At 43.0% G+C, this 17685-nt stretch overlaps 1 protein-coding gene across 1 annotated transcript in view; it reads left to right on the top strand.

Annotated features, from left to right (window-relative positions):
• The window catches only part of LOC128636432 (zinc finger protein 665), a 242394-nt gene that overhangs the window by 50635 nt on the left and 174074 nt on the right, over nucleotides 1-17685 (top strand). The window contains exon 3 of the mRNA XM_053689447.1: nucleotides 15831-15935. Coding sequence (XP_053545422.1) covers nucleotides 15831-15935 — 105 coding nt within the window. The remainder of the gene's footprint in view (nucleotides 1-15830; nucleotides 15936-17685) is intronic.

The raw sequence follows: 17685 nt of genomic DNA, 5'->3' as shown, positions 1-17685 counted from the left end.
GGACAGAATCAAGGCCCTTAAGTTGGCTAATTCTTTTATTACAGATGCCGCTTTTCAACTGGCTAAATTAGCGGCAAAGAATTCAGGTTTTGCCATTTTAGCACGCAGGGCGTTATGGCTTAAGTCCTGGTCTGCTGATGTGTCATCTAAATCTAAACTTTTGAACATCCCTTTCAAAGTACAGACCCTATTCGGGCCTGAACTGAAAGAGATTATTTCAGACATCACTGGAGGGAAAGGTCATGCCCTTCCTCAGGATAGATCAAATAAGATGAAGATCAAACAAAATAATTTTCGTTCCTTTCGGAACCTCAAGAGTGGTTCCGTTTCAGCTTCCTCTGCTACAAAGCAAGAGTGGAATTTTGCCCAATCCAAGTCAGTCTGGAGACCTAACCAGGCTTGGAACAAGGGTAAACAGGCCAAAAAGCCTGCAGCTGCCTCTAAGACAGCATGAAGGGGGTAGCCCCCGATCCGGGACCGGTTCTAGTAGTGGGCAGACTCTCTCTCTTCGCTCCTGCTTGGACAAGAGATGTTCACGATCCCTGGGCTTTAGAAATTGTGTCCCAGGGATATCTTCTGGAATTCAAAGACTCCCTTCCAAGGGGGAGATTTCATATTTCTCGATTGTCTGTAAACCAGACAAAGAGAGAGGCGTTCTTACGCTGTGTAGAAGATCTTCTTACCATGGGGGTGATCTGCTCAGTCCCAAAAGCGGACAGGGGCTAGGGTTCTACTCAAAACTGTTTGTGGTTCCCAAAAAAGAGGGAATTTTCAGACCAATCTTGGATCTCAAAATTCTAAATAAGTTCCTCAAAGTTCCATCATTCAAGATGGAAACCATTCGGACTATTCTGCCTCTGATCCAGGAAGGTCAATATATGACTACCGTGGACTTAAAGGATGCGTATCTACACATCCCTATTCACAGAAATCATCATCAATTTATCAGATTTGCCTTTCTTGACAGGCATTACCAGTTTGTGGCTCTTCCCTTTGGGTTAGCCACGGCTCCAAGAATTTTCACAAAGGTGCTAGGGTCCCTTCTGGCGGTTCTACGACCTCGGGGCATAGCAGTGGCACCTTATCTAGACGACAACTTAATCCAGGCGTCGACTTTTCAGCTAGCCAAGTCTCACACGGACATTGTGTTGGCTTTTCTGAGATCTCACGGGTGGAAGGTGAACATAAAAAAGAGTTCTCTCTTCCCTCTTACAAGAGTTTCCTTTCTAGGGACTCTGATAGATTCGGTAGAAATGGAGGTCAGAAAATCAAAACTCTTAACCACTTGCCGAACTCTTCATTCCATTCCTTGGCCATCTGTGGCTCAGTGTATGGAGGTAATCGGATTCATGGTAGCGGCAATGGACATAGTTCCTTTTGCCCGCCTACACCTCAGACCACTGCAACTATGCATGCTCAAACAGTGGAATGGTGATTATGCAGATTTATCTCCTCAACTGCATCTGGACTAGGATACCAGAGATTCTCTTCTCTGGTGGTTGTCTCAGGACCACCTGTCTCAGGGAATGTACTTCTACAGGCCAGAGTGGCTCATTGTAACGACAGATGCCAGCTTGCTAGGCTGTGGTGCAATCTGGAACTCCCTGAAAGCACAGGGCTTATGGTCTCGGGAGGAATCTCTTCTTCCGATAAACATCCTAGAACTGAGAGCGATATTCAAGGCGCTTCAGGCGTGGCCTCAGCTTGCTGCAGCCAAATTCATCAGGTTTCAGTCGGACAACATCACGACTGTAGCTTATATCAATCATCAAGGAGGAACAAGGAGTTCTCTAGCGATGATGGAGGTAACCAAAATAATCCGATGGGCAGAGGATCACTCTTGCCATCTCTCAGCAATCCACATTCCAGGAGTAGAGAACTGGGAGGCGGATTTTCTAAGTCGTCAGACTTTTCATCCGGGAGAGTGGGAACTCCATCCGGAGGTATTTGCTCAGCTGATTCAGCTATGGGGCACACCAGAATTGGATCTGATGGCGTCGCGTCAGAATGCCAAACTTCCTCGTTACGGGTCCAGGTCCCGGGATCCCAAGGCGGTACTGATAGATGCTCTAGCCGTACCTTGGTCGTTCAATCTGGCCTACGTATTTCCACCTCTTTCTCTCCTCCCACGTCTGGTTGCCAGAATCAAGCAGGAGAGAGCTTCGGTGATTCTGATAGCACCTGCGTGGCCACGCAGGACTTGGTATGCAGACCTAGTGGGCATGTCCTCGGTTCCACCGTGGACCCTGCCAATGAGGCGGGACCTTCTAATCCAAGGTCCGTTCTCTCATCCAAATTTAGTTTCTCTGCGTCTGACTGCTTGGAGATTGAACGCCTAATTCTATCAAAGCGTGGGTTCTCTGAGTCGGTCATTGATACCCTGATTCAGGCTAGAAAACCTGTCACCAGGAAGATCTATCATAAGATTTGGCGCAAATATCTTTATTGGTGTGAATCCAAAGGTTACTCGTGGAGTAAGATTAGGATTCCTAGAATATTGTCTTTTCTCCAAGACGGTTTGGAGAAGGGATTATCAGCTAGTTCTCTAAAAGGACAAATATCTACTTTGTCTATTCTACTACCCAAACGTCTGGCAGATGTGCCAGACGTTCAAACTTTTAGTCAGGCTTTGGTCAGAATTAAGCCTGTATTTAAGCCTGTTGCTCCGCCTTGGAGCCTAAACTTAGTCCTTAGAGTTCTTCAAGGGGTTCCGTTTGAACCTATGCATTCCATAGATATTAAGCTTCTATCTTGGAAAGTTTTGTTCTTAGTTGCTATCTCTTTGGCTCGGAGAGTTTCTGAGCTATCTGCTTTACAGTGTGATTCCCCTTATCTTATTTTCCATGCAGATAAGGTGGTTTTGCTTACCAAACCTGGTTTTCTTCCTAAGGTTGTTTCTAATAAGAATATCAATCAAGAGATTGTTTTTCCTTCTCTGTCTCCTAATCCTTCATCAAAGAAGGAACATCTGTTGCACAATCTTGATGTGGTTTGTGCTTTAAACTTCTACTTACAAGCAACCAAAGATTTCCGTCAAACATCTTCATTGTTTGTTGTTTATTCTGTTAAGCGGAGAGGCCAAAAGGCTACGGCTACCTCTCTTTCCTTTTGGCTGAAAAGCATCATCCGTTTGGCCTATGAGACTGCTGGACAGCAGCCTCCTGAAAGAATTACTGCTCATTCTACTAGAGCTGTGGCTTCCACATGGGCTTTCAAGATTCTAAGGAATGGGATAGACCAGGCATTCTGTTCTCTCCCCCTCCTGCTTTTAAGAAAAATTTTCCTATATCTGACACCATTCGGGACTCCTGGCAGACGTTCCCTAAGGTGGAGGGAGCTATTTCTTCCCTGGCTAAGCGTACAACTATACCTATCGAGGACAGCTGTGCTTTCAAAGATCCTATGGATAAAAAATTAGAGGATCTGTTAAAGAAATTGTTTACTCATCAGGGTTTTCTTCTACAACCCATAGCGTGCATTGTTCCAGTAACTACTGCAGCAGCTTTCTGGTTTGAGGCTCTAGAGGAGTCTCTTAATGTTGAGACCCCCTTAGATGATATTTTGGATAGAATTAAGGCTCTTAATCTAGCTATTTCTTTTATTACAGATGCCGCTTTTCAAATGGCTAAATTAGCGGCAAAAATGCAGGCTTTGCCATTTTAGCGCATAGGGCGTTATGGCTTAAGTCTTGGTCTGCTGATGTGTCCTCAAAATCTAAGCTGTTGACTATTCCTTTTAAAGGTAAGACCCTATTTGGGCCTGAACTGAAGGAGATCATTTCCCACATTACGGGAGGTAAGGGCCATGCCCTTCCTCAGGACAAGACGGTTAAAATGAGGGCCAAACTAAATAATTTTCGTTCCTTTCGAAACTTTAAGGGTGGACCCTCTATTTCCGCCTCCGCTACAAAGCAGGAGGGGAATTTTGCACAGTCCAAGTCAGTCTGGAGACCTAACCAGACCTGGAATAAAAGTAAACAGGCCAAGAAGCCCGCGGCTGCTACCAAGACAGCATGAAGGGGCAGCCCCCGATCCGGGACCGGATCTAGTAGGGGGCAGACTTTCTCTCTTCGCTCAGGCTTGGGCAAGAGACGTTCAGGATGCCTGGGCATTAGAAATTGTGATCCAGGGGTATCGTCTAGAATTCAAAGACTCTCTCCCAAGAGGGAGATTTCATCTTTCTCGTTTGTCTGTAAGCCAGATAAAAAGAGAGGCGTTCTTACGCTGTGTAGGAGACCTATTTACCATGGGAGTAATCTGCCCAGTTCCAAAACTAGAGCAGGGGCAGGGGTTTTACTTCAATCTGTTCGTAGTTCCCAAAAAAGAGGGAACTTTTAGACCGATTTTAGATCTAAAAATTCTAAACAAATTCCTCAGAGTTCCATCCTCCAAGATGGAAACTGTTCGGACAATTTTACCAATGATCCAGGAAGGTCAATATATGACCACCGTGGATTTGAAGGATGCGTATCTTCACATCCCTATCCACAAAGATCATCACCAGTTCCTCAGGTTCGCCTTCCTGGACAAACATTACCAGTTTGTGGCCCTTCCTTTCGGGTTGGCCACAGCTCCCAGAAAAGGTGCTAGGGTCCCTTCTGGCGGTTCTAAGACCGCGGGGCATAGCAGTGGCGCCCTATCTGGATGATATTTTGATTCAGGCGTCAACTTACCTTCTAGCCAAATCTCACACGGACATCATGTTGGCTTTTCTCAGAACTCACGGGTGGAAGGTGAACATAAAAAAGAGTTCACTTGTTCCTCTAACAAGTTCCTAGGAACCATTCCTAGGAACTCTGATAGACTCGGTAGACATGAAGATTTTTCTGATGGAGGTCAGAAAATCAAAGATCTTAACCACTTGCCGAGCACTTCATTCCATTCCTCGGCCATCAGTGGCTCAGTGTATGGAGGTAATTGGACTAATGGTAGCGGCAATGGACATAGTTCCATTTGCCCGCTTACATCTCAGACCACTGCAACTGTGCATTCTTCGACAGTGGAATGGGGATTATGCGGATTTATCTCCATGGATAAATCTGGATCTAGAGACCAAAGACTCTCTTCTTTGGTGGTTGTCACAGGATCATCTGTCCCAGGGAATGTGCTTCCGCAGGCCAGCATGGGTCATAGTGATGACGGACGCCAGCCTCTTGGGCTGGGGTGCAGTCTGGAATTCCCTGAAAGCTCAGGGTGTGTGGACTCAGGAGGAGTCACTACTACCAATAAATATTCTAGAACTGAGAGCGATTTTCAATGCGCTTCAGGCGTGGCCTCAGCTAGCTTCGGCCAAGTTCATAAGATTCCAGTCGGACAATATCATGACTGTAGCATATATCAATCATCAAGGGGGAACAAAGAGTTCTCTAGCGATGATAGAGGTTTCCAAAATAATTCCATGGGCAGAGACTCAGTCTTGCCATCTATCAGCAATATATATCCCAGGAGTGGAGAACTGGGTAACGGATTTTCTAAGTCGTCAGACTTTTCATCCGGGGGAGTGGGAGCTCCATCCGGAGGTATTTGCACAATTGATTCATCAATGGGGCACACCAGAATTGGATCTGATGGCATCTCGTCAGAATGCCAAGCTTCCTTGTTACGGGTCCAGATCAAGGGATCCTCAAGCAGTACTGATAGATGCTCTAGCAGTACCATGGTCATTCAACCTGGCTTATGTGTTTCCTCCTTTTCCTCTCCTTCCTCGTCTGATTGCCAGAATCAAGCAGGAGAGGGCTTCGGTAATCTTGATAGCGCCTGCGTGGCCACGCAGGACTTGGTATGCAGACCTGGTGGAAATGTCATCTCTGCCACCGTGGAAACTGCCTCTGAGACAGGACCTTCTCATTCAGGGTCCGTTCCAACATCCAAATCTAGTTTCTCTACAGCTGACAGCCTGGAGATTGAACGCTTGATTTTATCTAAGCGTGGATTCTCTGAGTCGGTCATTAATACTTTGATTCAGGCCCGGAAGCCTGTCACTAGGAAAATTTATCATAAGATATGGCGTCAATATCTTTTTTGGTGCGAATCCAAAGGCTACTCATGGAGTAAGATCAGGATTCCTAGGATTCTGTCTTTTCTCCAAGAAGGATTGGAGAAGGGGTTATCAGCTAGTTCCTTAAAGGGACAGATTTCTGCTTTGTCAATCTTACTTCACAAGCGTCTGGCTGATATTCCAGACGTTCAGACGTTTTGTCAGGCTTTGGTTAGAATTAAGCCTGTGTTTAAACCTGTTGCTCCGCCATGGAGCTTGAATTTAGTTCTAAACGTTCTTCAAGGGGTTCCGTTTGAACCCATGCATTCCATAGATATTAAACTTTCTCTTGTAAAGGTGTATCCAGTCCACGGGTTCATCCATTACTTGTGGGATATTCTCCTTCCCAACAGGAAGCTGCAAGAGGACACCCACAGCAGAGCTGTCTATATAGCTCCTCCCCTAACTGCCACACCCAGTCATTCTCTTGCAGCTCTCGACAAGAAAGGAAGTATCAAGAGAGATGTGGTGACTTAGTGTAGTTTTTACCTTCAATCAAAAGTTTGTTATTTTTAAACGGTACAGGCGTTGTACTGTTTTTACTCTCAGGCAGAAATTGGAAGAAGACTTCTGCCTGGAGGTTTGATGATCTTAGCGGTTTGTAACTAAGGTCCATTGCTGTTCTCACATATAACTGAAGAGTATGGAAAGAAAACTTCAGTTGGGGGGACAGACTGCAGATTGCCTGCTTTGAGGTATGTTCAGTATATTTTTTTCTAGAGAGATGATAAGGTCTAGAAAATGCTGACAGTGCCTGGTATATTTAAGGTAAGCCTGATACAGTGATTTAACAACAACTGGGATCATGCTTGCAAAAAGGGATAATATTCATGTTAATACCTATATTACTTAGTGTAAAAATGTTTGCATGATTTATAAATAAAAACGTTTTTTCTCTGAGGGTGATAAATCTTTATTTGGGGCCTAGTTTCCACATGGCTTGTTAGATTACTCCTAGGAGTACTTTTTTAAGGCCCTCTGACTTTGAGTGCATGGTGGGAGGGGCCTATTATCGTTTTCAGTCTGAGACATCCAGCTTCCCTGAAGGAGTCCTCTGGCTTATAGGACCTCTATAGAGGGTTTTGTTCGTGCAAAAATCGTTTTTAAGGGCAGGCAGTGTGTTTGACTGTTTGTTAACAGGTTTAATGTTTTTCTAATTCGTTTTTGGGCCTGAGGGGTTAATCATCCATTTTCAAGTGGGTGCAATGCTGCTTTAGTCCCTTATACACACTGTAAAAATTTCGTAGAGTTTACTAATTTTTTTCACTATTTTGCAGTTTATGTGGTAGTTTTTTTCTCTTAAAGGCACAGTACCGTTTTTTATTATTGCTTTTTTCACATTTATTAAAGTGTTTTCCAAGCTTGCTGGTCTCATTACTAGTCTGTTAAACATGTCTGACATAGAGGAAACTCCTTGTTCATTATGTTTAGAAGCCATTGTGGAACCCCCTCTTAGAATGTGTACCAAATGCACTGACCTTTCTATAAGTTATAAAGACCATATTATGGCTTTTAAAGATTTATCACCTGAGGTTTCTGAGACTGACAAAAGGGAGGTTATGCCATCTAGCTCTCCCCACGTGTCAGAACCTATAACTCCCACTCAAGGGACACCAAGTACATCTAGCGCGTCCAATGCGTTTACTTTACAAGACATGGCGGCAGTTAGGAATCATACCCTCAGAGAGGTATTGTCCAAACTGCCAGGGTTACAAGGAAAGCGAGACATCTCTGGGGCTAGAACAAATACAGAGCTCTCTGACGCTTTAGTAGCTATGTCTGATATACCCTCACAATGTGCAGAAGTTGAAGCAGGAGAGCTTCTATCTGTGGGTGACTTCTCTGATTCAGGCAAGGCGTTACTTCAGTCTGACTCTAAAATGACAGCATTTAAATTTAAGCTTGAACACCTCCACGTGTTGCTCAGGGAGGTTTTAGCGACTCTGGATGACTATGACACCATTGTAGTACCAGAGAAATTGTGTAAAATGGACAAATACTTTGCCTGTTTACACTGATGTTTTTCCAATCCCTAAGAGGTTTTCAGAAATTATTACTAAGGAATGGGATAGACCAGGTGTGCCGTTCTCTCCCCCTCCTGCTTTTAAGAAAATGTTTCCTATAGATGCCGCTACACGGGACTTGTGGCAGACGGTCCCTAAGGTGGAGGGAGCAGTCTCTACCCTAGCTAAGCGTACAACTATTCCTGTCGAGGACAGTTGTGCTTTCCTAGATCCTATGTATAAGAAATTAGAGGGTTTCCTTAAGAAAATCTTTATACAACAAGGTTTTATTCTCCAGCCTCTTGCATGCATTGCCCAGTCACTGTTGCAGCGGCTTTCTGGTTCGAGTCTCTGGGGGAGGCTTTACAGATAGAGACCCCGTTGAATGATATCCTTGACAGGCTTAAAGCTCTTAAGTTAGCCAATTCATTTATTTCTGACGCCGTTTTTCATTTAACCAAGCTAAAAGCTAAAAATTCAGGTTTTGACATTCAGGCCAGTAGGGCGCTATGGCTTAAATCCTGGTCAGCTGATGTCACTTCAAAGTCTAAACTTCTCAAGATCCCCTTCAAAGGGCAGACCCTATTTGGGCCTGGACTGAAGGAGATCATTTCTGATATTACTGGAGGAAAAGGCCACGCCCTTCCCCAGGATAGGTCCAACAAGTTAAGGACCAAACAGACTAATTTTCGTTCCTTTCTAAACTTCAAGAGTGTCGCAGCTTCATCTTCTTCTTCTACAAAACAAGAGGGAAATTTTGCCCAGTCCAAGCCAGTCTGGAGACCTAACCAGGCTTGGAACAAGGGGAAACAGGCCAAAAAGCCTGCTGCTGCCTCTAAGACAGCATGAAGGAGTAGCCCCCGATCCGGGAACGGATCTAGTGGGGGGCAGACTTTCTCTCTTTGCCCAGGCTTGGGCAAGAGACATCCAGGATCCCTGGGCTCTAGAGATTGTTTCCCAGGGATATCTTCTGGATTTCAAAGCTTTATCTCCAAAGGGGAGATTTCATCTCTCACAATTATCTGCAAACCAGATAAAGAGAGAGGCATTCTTACATTGCGTTCAAGACCTACTAGTTATGTGAGTGATCCACCCAGTTCCAAAGGAGGAACAGGGGCAGGGCTTCTATTCAAATCTGTTTATAGTTCCCAAGAAAGAGGGAACTTTCAGACCAATCTTGGATCTCAAGATCCTAAACAAATTTCTCAGGTTCCCATCCTTCAAGATGGAGACTATTCGATCCATCCTACCTATGATCCAGGAGGGTCAATATATGACTACAGTGGATTTAAAGGATGCTTATCTCCACATTCCGATACACAGGGATCATCATCAGTTTCTCAGGTTCGCCTTCCTAGACAGGCATTACCAGTTTGTGGCTCTTCCCTTCGGGTTAGCCACGGCACAAAGAATCTTTACGAAGGTTCTAGGGTCCCTTCTGGTGGTTCTAAGACCGCGGGGTATAGCAGTAGCCCCTTACCTAGACGACATCCTGATACAGGCGTCAACTTTTCAAATCACCAGCTCCCATACGGACATTGTTCTGGCATTCCAAAGGTCTCACGGGTGGAAGGTGAACGAAGGAAAGAGTTCTCTCTCACCTCTCACAAGAGTTTCCTTCCTAGGAACTCTGATAGATTCAGTAGAAATGAAGATTTATCTGACAGAGGTCAGGTTGTCAAAACTTCTAACTCCCTGCCGTGCTCTTTATTCCATTTCTCGTCCGTCAGTGGCTCAGTGTATGGAGGTAATCGGATTAATGGTAGCGGCAATGGACATAGTTCCGTTTGCCCGCCTACATCTCAGACCACTGCAACTTTGCATGCTCAATCAGTGGAATGGGGATTACACAGATTTGTCCCCTCTACTAAATCTGGATCAAGAGACCAGGGATTCTCTTCTCTGGTGGCTATCTCGGGTCCATCTGTCCAAGGGAATGAGTTTCTGCAGGCCAGAATGGACTATAGTAACGACAGATGCCAGCCTTCTGGGCTGGGGTGCAGTCTGGAACTCCCTGAAGGCTCAGGGTTCGTGGACTCAGGAGGAGGCCCTCCTTCCAATAAACATTCTGGAACTAAGAGCGATATTCAATGCTCTTCAGGCTTGGCCTCAGCTAGCTGCAGTCAGGTTCATCAGATTTCAGTCGGACAACATCACGACTGTAGCCTATATCAACCATCAGGGGGGAACAAGGAGCCCCCTGGCAATGTTGGAGGTTTCAAAGATAATTCTATGGGCAGAGGTTCACTCTTGCCATCTCTCAGCTATCCATATCCCAGGAGTAGAGAACTGGGAGGTGGATTTTCTAAGTCGGCAGACTTTTCATCCGGGGGAGTGGGAGCTCCATCCGGAGGTATTTGCCCAGTTGATCCAACTTTGGGGCAAACCAGAACTGGATCTCATGGCGTCTCGTCAGAATGCCAAGCTTCCTTGTTATGGGTCCAGGTCCAGGGATCCCAAGGCAGCGCTGATAGATGCTCTAGCAGCGCCCTGGTCCTTCAGCCTGGCTTATGTGTTTCCACCGTTTCCTCTGCTTCCTCGTCTGATTGCCAAGATCAAGCAGGAGAGAGCTTTGGTGATCTTGATAGCCCCTGCATGGCCACGCAGGACTTGGTATGCAGATCTGGTGGACATGTCATCCTTTCCACCATAGACTCTGCCGCTATGGCAGGACCTTCTACTTCAAGGTCCCTTCAAACATCCAAATCTAATTTCTCTACGTCTGACTGCTTGGAGATTGAACACTTGATTCTATCAAAGCGTGGTTTTTTCCGAATCGGTCATTGATACCTTAATTCAGGCTCGAAAGCCTGTCACCAGGAAAATCTATCATAAGATATGGTGTAAATATCTTCATTTGTGTGAATCCAAGGGTTACTCATGCAGTAACTTCAGGATTCCTAGGATATTATCTTTTCTCCAAGAAGGATTGGAGAAGGGTTTGTCAGCTAGTTCCTTAAAGGGACAGATTTCTGCTCTGTCTATTCTTTTGCACAAATGTCTGGCTGAGGTTCCAGACGTTCAGGCGTTTTGTCAGGCTTTAGTTAGGATCAAGCCTGTGTTTAAACCTGTTGCTCCGCCATGGAGTTTAAATTTAGTTCTTAAAGTTCTTCAAGGGGTTCCGTTTGAACCTTTGCATTCCATAGATATTAGCTTTTATCTTGCAAAGTTCAGTTTTTAGTAGCTATCTCCTCGGGTCGAAGAGTTTCGGAGTTATCTGCTTTACAATGTGATTCCCCTTATCTGATTTTCCATGCAGATAAGGTAGTGTTATTTACCAATCCTGGGTTTCTTCCTAAGGTGGTATCTAATAAGAATATCAATCAGGAGATTGTTGTTCCTTCACTATGTCCTAATCCTTCTTCAAAGAAGGAACGTCTATTACACAATCTTGATGTGGTTCGTGCTTTAAAGTTTTATTTACAAGCTACAAAGGATTTTGGTCAAACATCTGCTTTGTTTGTTGTCTACTCTGGACAGAGGAGAGGCCAAAAGACTTCAGCAACTTCTCTATCTTTTTGGCTAAGAAGTATAATACGCTTAGCTTATGAGACTGCTGGCCAGCAGCCTCCTGAAAGAATTACAGCTCATTCTACTAGAGCAGTAGCTTCCACATGGGCTTTTAAACATGAGGCCTCTGTTGAACAGATTTGTAAGGCGGCGACTTGGTCTTCGCTTCATACCTTTTCTAAATTCTATAAATTTGATACTTTTGCTTCTTCGGAGGCTATTTTTGGGAGAAAGGTCTTACAGGCAGTGGTGCCTTCCGTTTAAGTTTCTGCCTTGTCCCTCCCTTCATCCGTGTCTTAAAGCTTTGGTATTGGTATCCCACAAGTAATGGATGAACCCGTGGACTGGATACACCTTTACAAGAGAAAACAGAATTTATGCTTACCTGATAAATGTATTTCTCTTGTGGTGTAACCAGTCCACGGCCCGCCCTGTCATTTTAAGGCAGGTGTTTTTTATTTTTAAACTACAGTCACCACTGCACCCTATAGTTTCTCCTTTTTTTCTTGCTTGTCTTCGGTCGAATGACTGGGGGTGGCAGTTAGGGGAGGAGCTATATAGACAGCTCTGCTGTGGGTGTCCACTTGCAGCTTCCTGTTGGGAAGGAGAATATCCCACAAGTAATGGATGAACCTGTGGACTGGATACACCACAAGAGAAATACATTTTTCAGGTAAGCATAAATTCTGTTTTTATCTTGGAAAGTTCTGTTTTTAGTTGCTATCTCTTCTGCTCGAAGAGTTTCTGAGCTATCTGTGTTAAAATGCGACTCGCCTTATCTTATATTCCATTCTGATAAGGTGGTTTTGCGTACTAAACCTGGATTTTTTCCCAAGGTTGTTTCAAATAACAATATTAATCAGAAAATTGTTGTTCCTTCCTTATGTCCTAATCCTTCCTCTAAGAAGGAATGTCTGTTACATAGTTTAGACGTGGTTCGTGCTTTGAAGTTCTACTTACAAGCGACCAAAGGTTTCCATCAAACATCTTCTCTGTTTGTTGTTTATTCTGCAAAGTGGAGTCAAAAAGCTACGGCTACCTCTCTCTTTTTGGCTGAAAAGCATCATCCGCCTGGCATACGAGACTGCTGGACAGCAGCCTCCGGAAAAGATTACGGCTCATTCTACTAGAGCTGTGGCTTCCACATGGGCTTTCAAGAACGATGCTTCTGTTGAACAGATTTGTAAGGCTGCGACTTGGTCCTCCCTTCATACTTTTTCAAAATTTTACAAATTTGATACTTTTGCTTCTTCTGAGGCTATTTTTGGGAGAAAGGTTCTTCAAGCAGTGGTGCCTTCCGTTTAGGTTCCTGTCTTGTCCCTCCCTTTCATCCGTGTCCTAAAGCTTTGGTATTGGTATCCCACAAGTAAGGATGAAACCCGTGAACTCGGCATATCTTGTAAAAGAAAAGGAAATTTATGCTTACCTGATAAATTGATTTCTTTTACGATATGCCGAGTCCACGGCCCACCCTGTATTTTAAGACAGGATTTATTTTATTTTTTTACTAAAACTTCAGTCACCTCTGCACCTTTTAGTTTCTCCTTTTTCTTCCTATACCTGAGGTCGAATGACTGGGGGGTGGAGTCAAGGGAGGAGCTATATAGACAGCTCTGCTGTGGTGCTCTTTGCCACTTCCTGTTAGCAGGAGGATAATATCCCACAAGTAAGAATGAAACCCGTGGACTCGGCATATCGTAAAAGAAATCAATTTATCAGGTAAGCATAAATTTCCTTTTTCTCTTTCTTTGAACAATAGCTATTGTATTTACCGCAGAATGCATAATAGAATATGTTAGAACAAGCTATTTAATATCAATACCTAATTAACATCTAGATTACCAGTTTTGAGCGCTATAGAGAAATTAACGAATGCCACAAAAGTTACGTTATTTAATTTCCTATAGCGCTGCCTTTTGCGTGCGATATGGTTGCGTTGAGCTCCATACTGCACCCAAAACAAGCGCTGTGTTTGACGTGCTCGTGCACGATTTCCCCATATACATCAATGGGGAGAGCCAGCCAAAAAAAAGCCTAACAAAAGTTCTGTAACGCAGCCCCATTGATGTCTATGGGGAAATTAAAATACTGTTTAAACCTAACACCCTAACATAAACCTTACGTCTAAACACCCCTAATCTGCTGCCACCTCACTGACACCTGCCTACAGTTAATAACCCCTAATCTGCCGCTCCCGATATCGCCACTACTTAAATAAAATTATTAACCCCTAATCTGCCGCTCCCGATATTGCTGCCAATATACTACATTTATTAACCCCTAAACCTCCAGCCCCCCACATCACAAGTTAAATTAATCTATATTAACCCCTAACCCTAGCACCCCATAACTTTAACATAATACAAATATAGCTAAATTAAATTTACAATTATTAACTAAATAAACATATTAACCCCTAAACCACCAGCCCCCCACATTGCAACAAGCTAAATTAAACTATTAACCCCTAAACCTAATCCTAACACCCCCTAACTTTTAAATAATTAAATTAGATAGGAATTACTTAGTTAATAATTGTAAATTTAATTATTTTAAAGTTAGGGGGTGTTAGGGTTAGGGGTTAATAGGTTTATTATAGCGTCAGTGTGGGCGGACGGCAATTAGGGGTTAATAATATTTAAATAGTGTTTGCGATGCAGGAGCGGCGGTTTAGGGGTTAATAACATTAGTATATTGGTGACGATGTAGGGGAGCGGCGGAATAGGGGTTAATAAAAAAAATAGTGGCGGCGATATCGGGAGAGGCAGATTAGGAGTTAATAAATTTAATATCGTGTTTGCGATGCAGGGGGTCCTCGGTTTAGGGGTTAATTGGTAGATTATGGGTGTTTAGTGTACTTTGTAGCAGTTTAGTTATGAGTTTTATGCTACAGCTTTGCAACGTAAAACTTAACTACTGACTTTAGATGGCCTTACAGATCTTGTTGTTTTAGGCTGTAACACTCACTTTTTAGCCTCACCGCAAAACTCGTAATACCGGCGCTAAGGGAATTCCATGAAAATACGTATTTTTTACATGTGTGGGACTGACAATGTGGTACAGTCTAAAAGGTGTGCGGTACAGCTATTCCGACAAGACTTGTAATTGCGGCGGTGCTGTTTTAACACTGAAAATGCCATATTTTCAGCGTTACAAGCCGCAACGCAAAACTTGTAATCTAGCTGTAAGTGTGTTTATCTGATCGTATTTGCTGTAAGTTATTTCGTCCTGCGTGGCTGGTCAACAAATATGTTGTATATTTGTATAGATTGCTGGATTTAAATATATAAAAAAAAAATCATGTGATATAAAAACTAGATCATGTGATATAAACACTAGATCATGTAATAAAAAAAAACACTAGATCATGTGATATAAACACTAGATAATTTAATATAAATACTAGATCATGTCATATAAACACTAAATCATGTGATGTAAACACTAGATCATGTGATATAAACACTAGATCATGGGATATAAACACTAGATAATGTGATATAAACACTATATCATGGGATATAAACACTAGTTCATGTGATATAAACACTAGATCATGTGATATAAACACTAAATCATGTAATATAAACACCAGACCATGTGATATAAACACCACACCATGTGATATAATCACCAGACCATGTGATATAAACACTAGATAATTTAATATAAATACTAGATCATGTGATATAAACACTAGATCATGTGATATAAAAACTATATCATGTGATATAAATGCTAGATCATGTGATATAAACACTAGATAATTTAATATAAATACTAGATCATGTGATATAAACACTAGATCATGTGATATAAACACTAGATCGTATTATATAAACACTAGATCATGTGATATAAAAACTAGATCATGTGATATAAAAACTAGATCATGTGATATAAGCACTAGATCATGTGATATAAAAACTTGATTGTGTGATATATAAACACTTGATCATGTGATATATAAACACTAGATCATGTGATATAAACACCAGATCATGTGATATATAAATACTAGATCATGTGATATATAAACACTAGATCATGTGATATATAAACACTAGATCATGTGATATAAACACTAGATCATGTGATATAAACACTAGATCATGTGATATAAACACTAGATCATGTGATATATAAACACTAGATCATGTGATATATAAACACTAGATCATGTGATATAAAAACTAGATCGTGGGATATAAAAACACTAGATCATGTGATATAAATACTAGATCATGTGATATAAAAACTGAATCTGCTTTATTTGTACAGATGAAGATAAAGCTGATATAGTGAAGGTTGAGATAACAGAAGATCAGTGTGTCAGGCGTCAGCTGGGAGCCCCAGATGAGGAAACCAGTGACAGTATCAGCCCAGGTGAGTGTGCACATGTGTTGTGTCTGAGGGATGAAGGTAGCATGGGTGTTGTGTGTGAGGTTCGTGGGTTAAAGGTGAGTGTGCACATATATTGTGTGTGAGGTACGTGGGTTACATGTGAGTGTGCACATATATTGTGTGTGAGGTACGTGGGTTACAGGTGAGTGTGCACATGTATTGTGTGTGAGGTACAAGGGTTACAGGTGAGTGTGCACATACATTGTGTGTGAGGTACGTGGGTTACAGGTGAGTGTGCACATATATTGTGTGTGAGGTACGTGGGTTACAGGTGAGTGTGCACATATATTGTGTGTGTGACGTATGTGGGTTACAGGTGAGTGTGCACATATATTGTGTGTGTGACGTATGTGGGTTACAGGTGAGTGTGCACATATATTGTGTGTGTGAGGTACATGGGTTACATGTGAGTGTGCACATAAATTGTGTCTGAGGTACGTGGGTTACAGGTGAGTGTGCACATATATTGTGTGTGAGGTACGTGGGTTACATGTGAGTGTGCACATATATTGAGTGTGAGGTACGTGGGTTACAGGTGAGTGCACATATATTGTGTGTGAGGTACATAGGTTACAGGTGAGTGTGCACATAAATTGTGTGAGGTACGTGGGTTACAGGTGAGTGTGCACATATATTGTGTGTGAGGTACGTAGGTTACAGGTGAGTGTGCACATATCTTGTGTGTGTGAGGTACGTGCGTTACAGGTGAGTGTGCACATATATTGAGTGTGAGGTATGTGGGTTACAGGTGAGTGTGCACATATATTGTGTGTAAGGAACGTGGGTTACAGGTGAGTGTGCACATATATTGTGTGTGAGGTAAGTGGGTTACAGGTGAGTTTGCACATATATTGTGTGTGAGGAACGTGGGTTACAGGTGAGTGTGCACGTATATTGTGTGTGAGGTACGTGAGTTACAGGTGAGTTTGCACATATATTGTATGTGAGGTACGTGGGTTACAGATGAGTGTACACATATATTGTGTGTGAGGTGCAAGGGTTACAGGTGAGTGTGCACATATATAGTGTGTATGAGGTACGTGGGTTACAGGTGAGTGTCCACGTATATTGTGTGTGAGGTACGTGGGTTACAGGTGAGTGTGCACATATATTGTGTGTAAGTTACAGTTGAGTGTGCACATATATTGTGTGTGAGGTACGTAGGTTACAGATAAGTGTGCACATATATTGTGTGTGAGGTACGTGGGTTACAGGTGAGTGTGCACATGTATTGTGTGTGAGGTACAAGGGTTACAGGTGAGTGTGCACATACATTGTGTGTGAGGTACGTGGGTTACAGGTGAGTGTGCACATATATTGTGTGTGAGGTACGTGGGTTACTGGTGAGTGTGCACATATATTGTGTGTGAGGTACGTGGGTTACAGGTGAGTGTGCACATATATTGTGTGTGAGGTACGTGGGTTACAGGTGAATGTGCACATATATTTTGTGTGAGGTACGTAGGTTACAGGTGAGTGTGCACATATATTGTGTGTGAGGTACCAGGGTTACAGGTGAGTGTGCACATATATTGTGTGTGAGGTACGTGGGTTACAGGTGAGTGTGCAAATATATTATGTTTGAGGTATGTAGGTTACAGATGAGTGTGCACATATATTGTGTGTCAGGTACGTGGGTTACAGGTAAGTGTGCACATATATTGTGTGTGAGGTACGTTGGTTACAGGTGAGTGTGCACATATATTGTGTGTGAGGTACGTGGGTTACAGGT

The sequence above is a fragment of the Bombina bombina genome, chromosome 7 (assembly GCF_027579735.1).
Source record: "Bombina bombina isolate aBomBom1 chromosome 7, aBomBom1.pri, whole genome shotgun sequence".
NCBI classification, from domain to species: domain Eukaryota; kingdom Metazoa; phylum Chordata; class Amphibia; order Anura; family Bombinatoridae; genus Bombina; species Bombina bombina.
The sequence above is the reverse complement of the archived record's forward strand: the minus strand, read 5'-3'. Positions and strand labels throughout refer to the sequence as shown.